General features: G+C 38.2%; 1 protein-coding gene across 1 annotated transcript in view; it reads right to left on the bottom strand.

Annotated features, from left to right (window-relative positions):
* Positions 1 to 2,442, bottom strand: part of tmem240a (transmembrane protein 240a) — a gene marked incomplete at its 5' end in the record, with an annotated part of 12,803 nt that extends 10,361 nt beyond the window's left edge. The window contains one exon of the mRNA XM_014010353.1: positions 2,205 to 2,442. Coding sequence (XP_013865807.1) covers positions 2,205 to 2,442 — 238 coding nt within the window. The remainder of the gene's footprint in view (positions 1 to 2,204) is intronic.
* Positions 2,443 to 6,120: the final 3,678 nt, after the last annotated feature.

Below are 6,120 nucleotides of genomic sequence, written 5' to 3'. Positions count from 1 at the left end.
CATTAGCACCTCTAGTAATATATTTATTGAGAAAAATGGTGACGTGTTCAATACTTATTTTACCCGCTGTATTTGGAAAGGTTATTAGCTCCTGGTCAACTGACCTAACTGACTTCAAATCAACRCTTCCTTGAACACCATAAAGTTGTAAAAAGGTTTCTTAATATTTTCATTGTGTACAACAATATAATGCCCAATTCTTTTATTTCATGGATTTTGGTGAACTAATTTAAAAGGGCAAAGCTCCAACTAAAGAGCTCTAATAAGAAAGAAGAGTAGAAATCAGTTTTTATCCAGGGAATAAAAAGGATGAACATAATCAACATTAATAATTTAAAAATTGTAGACTGCTTCACTGTCACACACTGTGATTATAGTAGAAAATTTAATTAGATCCAATTAGTTTTGGAGAAGTAACAATTAATAAATGTTCATATTTTAAGGATTTAAGTATAAATGGTCATCAAATCATCATGGCTCTTGTATCAAGTCAATAACGCTTTTTAATGAAATTTATAGTGATTTGTTTTTTTTGTCTGATAATTATTGTGGGAGTCATTTGTTTCCCAATAAACTTACAGCAGGTTATTTTTAGTACCAGCTCAGAAACACATTATGATCCTGCTGTTTTAATACAAGCATTTGTCTTCATTTAATATCTGTCAAAATGCTTGATATTCACGTAACTGTGGCATTATTGAAAAATATGGCGGCTGCCAGGTTTGCTCGTGTAGCTTCTGAACTCGTTTATTTCATCTCTGAGTAAGGTGGCGACAAATAAACAACACAGCTCACACCTGGCTGTGGACCAGACTGGTCCTGTTGGGTCAGGTTTTTAACAAGTTAGGGGGTAGATTCAGATGACGTTTCCTCAAAATAAACCTATAAAAATAAGTATTTTGATTTTCCTTACCATAAAAAAAACTGCCATTTTAAAATGACTTTCTCGCTTCTTGTGCCTCCATCTGAATAATCGCACACAGCAGTTGGAGGATTTCCAAGAGGTCGCAGCGAACTGAGAAAAAAATTGGTGAGAAGAGCCAAAAATGGGCCATGAAAAGTGGGGAGGTCATTTGTTTTAGAGCGCCTCCAACTGCTGTGTTAACCTGGCAAGAGCTGGAAGCTGCAGAGACGTGGTGGTCAGTCATGCGCCACAAAAACTGTTTGTTTTTTACCTGTAGACACTTTACGAGACTGCTAAGGATCATGGTGTGAAAAGTTCACTCTGTTTTCTTGTTTATAGATTCTTCCAATGGCTACTAGACATCTAACTACTTCAGCGTACTTTTGGCTGTTGTGCTCGTTCATTAATCAAAATGTGCGACTAATTCTGGAGATGATGCCTTTATTTGTAACTTCTATACTTTTTAAAATATTGAACTTTATGCAACTTTTTTGTAGCTTCATTCAAATAATTAAGGACTTTTAATTTTAGCTAAGTTGTTGCTACTGTTTTGCTAGTTTAAAGTTTAAACTTCTGTTTGCTAAGCTAACCCTTTAAGTCAGGGCTATTCAACTGGTGGCCCACAGGCCACATGCGTCCCGCGGGTGACTTCCATTTGGCCTGYCAACAAGCCCCGCCCCCCTTCCAAATAATTTTTATTTTTTAAAGAATTTTTCAGTTTTCTTTTATCTAAAAATATTTTTCAAATCACTTTTAAATTTAAAATATTTGTTTCAGTGCAAGAAAATAAACAAAATGAAAAGGTTAAAGATAATACTTCTGTTCTGTTGCTTCAACTGGGCAACGCACTACCTGGCTTTGGCTTTGAGTAACCGTGGCCACCGGAGCAATTTAATTGAATCGCCCTGCTTTAGGCACTGCAATTCTTTTGCTAATTTTAGGTTTTAGATACTGTTTTGCTGGTTTAAAATTGTAGCTTCTGTTTTGCTAATCTAACCTTTTAGCTACTGTTGTGCTAATTTTAGCTACCTTTTTGTTTTTGCTCATATATGCTTTCAGCTGTTGTTTTGATCATTTTGGCTACTGTTTTACTGGCTTTAGATGTCATCCTTGAATTTATATTTAGCTTATGTTCTAGTTGTTTTAACTTTGACAATTAAGTTTCAGCTGATGCCATTTCTTTGGTTTTTGTTTTCAGCATTTTGACCTTACAATTAAAACCAATGTAAATAAGATTTCTTTAAGCGAAGGACTGAGCTGGTAAATCCACGGCCGGTCAGGAAGCACAGATCCATCTTACCGTAGTACCGACTCGCCCTCCAGGCCCTGACGGCACAGTGCAGGACTCCGTCCAGCCACAGCAGCAGCCAGCTGATGCAAAAGCCCAACAGCAGGCCCAGCATCAAGTCCATCTCCTGCTTCGTCACACTGTCACTCACAAAGTAGTTCTCTGAAGAATCCACCAGGGAGTGGTCCCCATCGTACGGGATTACGTAGTGGACATGATGCCTGTGTTTGAGGACAGACAGGAGAAGATGATGGACATGTTAGATGGGATGTTTGCACATTTGTTCACTTACATATCTCTTCTGTCGTGGGGATTCGTCTAAAGATTTTTAAATCTAAATAAGGCCTCACTAATCCGCACTTTGCAGGAAACCCCTGAAGCCCTCTTAAGGGACCCTCGGGTGTCCCCCGGCTGCACTTTAGGCATAAAAAGTTCACGGTCGAGTCGTCGTTTTAAATTTGCAGAAAGATCTAGAAGCATTAAAAGAATATGATGGTTTACTTTTTTTAGAAAATGTTCTTTTTAGCTGGTAAGTGCCTCTCAGATTAAAATTAGTATAAAAGATTAGATTAAATTAGTACAAACATGTAAAGACAACCTACATTTGTGTGTAATAAGCTGTTCCTTTATTTATTTTCTTTTAACCATTTAGGAATTGTCTAGAAATTTGTTTTCCAAAAATTGACAGCATGGTGGTAACATCCAACACATCTAACTGAAAATCTGGGTTGAAAAATATAAAAATGTTTCCGTGATTTGATGCAGATTGAAATACAACAAATCCATGAATGTAATTAAAGTCACCACTTCTCATATTAACCCTGTAAGTTTTTGCAAACTTACTGGAGCCCGTACAGCTTAACCGTGCATTAGTGTTGTAAAACGTCTACTTTTATTTGACATGACAGCCTTTACAGCCCTCCTGGGGGAGGATGAAGAATGTTTTCCTGTCTAAAAACACGAAGAGTTGCCTGACAAACATCAGAAGCGAACGCAGCAGAAACTGAGAGATGCGACTGCCGGGAGAGAGCACAGGAGCACTCACACACTTTGGGATGTTACGGTGATAACAGGTTTGGACTGATGGAGGTTTGTTGAGACAGTTCAGAGTAAAACAGCACTTTGGTGATTCTGAAAACTTGCTGGAGATAAAGTGAAGAAGCTGACACTGGGACGATGGGACGTTTTCAAAAATGGAGCAGATTTTCTTTTTTACAGGTCTACAAGCTGAAATATGCACAAAAATAATTTTAAATTCCTGAACTGATCGTTTGTTGTACCAGACACCCAGACTGTCTTTGAATAACCCCTTTCCAAAAAAGAAAAAATCAGTAGTTGATGTAAAGTTGATGTCCTGATCACTTTGTTGCCCATAAACACAACAATGCATTTTTGAGACCATATGTGCATATTTACCTGAACTCTGAGAATGCATCTACAAAATTATTTCTGCTATAAATCACACGTTTAAGAAATCTTAAAACAGAAATGAGATCAAACGTTCCCTGACACACGACCAGTTGTTTATGCGCCAGGATTTACTCCATGAGAGGACTCGGCTGCATCCAGTGGCCTCTGAGTCAGAACATGAACACAGCCAAATAAGATGACACAAGCTGTGTCCTCCAGCCCGATAAGGTGAACGCTGTGGGCGTCCCGACACCTCCACGCCTCATGGATGGAAGGACAGGCGGGGAAAAGCCCGAGCTTTCCTCTCCCCGCTCTCGTTCTGCGTGACAACAGATGACTGGGTCCCGTTCAGGAGTGTTTCCAGGTCAGTGACGGCTGTGGTTCCTGTAACCTGAGCACTAACAGGAGGGGCCGAGGTGCGTTCTGTCCACTGGCGTGTTCATCTGATCCGTGGAAAGAAGGAGTTTTCTGCAGAATTCCCTTAGTAATTTTAATCTAGAGAGCCACATATTTTGTCGTTGTATAAGTGAGGTCTTGCTTTACTTTTTACTCACATTATATGCCTGAAAATGAGGATTGCTGATGACCTATTTCAGGATTTAAAGACTAAAAAACTGGCTTCTTAATGCTGCTCATTATCAGCTCTCACTGCAGTTAACTGCTGCTTTGTTTGAGGTGCATCTTTTCAGCAACGTGAACTGATCAGACTGTAGGTTTAAGGTCTCTCGGGGTCTAATAAGGACAATTTTCAAATACAACGGGTTGCAAATGTAGCCAAATCTCTATTTTGTTGCTTTACAACCTCGAGTTTATTTTGATTAAAAGCAATAATGTGTTCCTTTGCTACGAAACTCCATTCAGAAATGACAGTTAGTGAAATAAGATCCAATTATAATGAATCTAAATGTCAAACGGTACGCATTTGTTGTAATCCACTCAAAGAGGAGACAAGTCTTCACACAGATCAGAGACAAAGTTATAAAGTAGATTGGGGTTGGTTTAATTAAAAAAAATACTTTGAACACTGAAGAGTTTTATAGATAGATGATAGATGGTCTAAACAAGAGCGTAACTTTAGGTCCACCATTGGGGGGTTATGCTCTCTGCCTATTATTGAATCATTTACTTTTATAAAACAATTCAGGGTATTTGGGGGTTAAAATACATTGTAATGCTTTTACTGTGATTTACTTAGCTTTCCTGTTTTCTTTGTATTTACTCTGCACCTTTTCTGTGACATCAGTTCAACAAGAAAAGATTTACTTTTTTCCCTCCCATTTTTTCCCCCATCAGTAACAAATGTTTTACATTTTTAGGATGTATTATGACACCTAAATTTCACAATTTTCCGAGAGTGTGTATTTACCTGGTGCACTACAATTTGGCTAGGAAAAAATGGCAACACGATTCAACAAATACAGCCAAAATGTGACGAGCAGACTAAAACACTGAGTGTTATTTTCAACGATTAAACATACATTTCTAAAGACAACAGGAGAGTTGCAACTGCATTACCCAGTTCATTTCTGCTGTGTTAGAGCAAATGATGTTATGTTATTGGGAGAGGGAGGGTATTGACTGGCTCAAAATATTTTGGGGGTCCTAACCCCCCTGAATATTACGCCTATGCCCCTAAAGATGGGCTTTAAAAGTGAGGACTCAAGGTTCCATGTGGTTGAGTATAATGATTACACTGAGTGTGGACCCTCGTTTCAGAATTGCATTCAACATAGCTTAAAGGGATCCCCGATTAGCTGTAACATTAGACTTTATTTGATAAACATACAGTATATTTTAACTGTAAAATAAAGACTGTAAAAATACTGTAGGCTGTTTAGTTTTGTACATTTTTAAAAATATGTTTTGACACGGACGGAGCCATTTTATTTACATGCAAAGCATTCTGGGTAAATGATGATGTGAGTTGATCATCGGTGCGAGGCTGCTATCAAGCTATATCCACACTGAAGGTTAATCTTGGTCAATATCTGACGATTGGCTCTTTTAAATGAAACCAGAGAGCGTTGACAGAGAGGAGAAGGTAGAAATGACTCAGCCTGAAACTGAAAATATGGATGGAGGACAACAGTTTAGCTTGTTTGTCGCACTAGCCTTGAGCTAATACATATAAGGCAATATAGCGTCAGTGTTAGCATGAAGGCTAACAGGCTAAGCTGAGGTTCTTCTTCCATGAAGCAGCTCTGTTGTCCTCCATCCATATTTTCAGTTCCAGGCTGAGTCATTTCTACCTTCTCCTCTCTGTCAACGCTCTCTGGTTTCATTTAAAAGAGCCAATTGCCAGATATAGTCCAAGATTAAGCCATAGTTCGCTCGTAGCCTCGCCTGTGACCTAGTTGACATCATCATTTACCCAGAATGCTTTGCATGTAAATAAAATGGCCCCGTCCGTCTACTGCATTTTTGAACTTTTAGTTTTTATATTATAAAAACTAAACATCCTACAGTATTTTACAGTCTTTATTTTACAGTTAAAATATATGTTTATTAAATAATGTCT

The sequence above is a fragment of the Austrofundulus limnaeus genome, unplaced genomic scaffold, assembly GCF_001266775.1.
Source record: "Austrofundulus limnaeus strain Quisiro unplaced genomic scaffold, Austrofundulus_limnaeus-1.0 Scaffold68, whole genome shotgun sequence".
NCBI lineage: Eukaryota > Metazoa > Chordata > Actinopteri > Cyprinodontiformes > Rivulidae > Austrofundulus > Austrofundulus limnaeus.
Note: the sequence above shows the minus strand (reverse complement) of the source record. Positions and strands in the feature narration are given on the sequence as shown.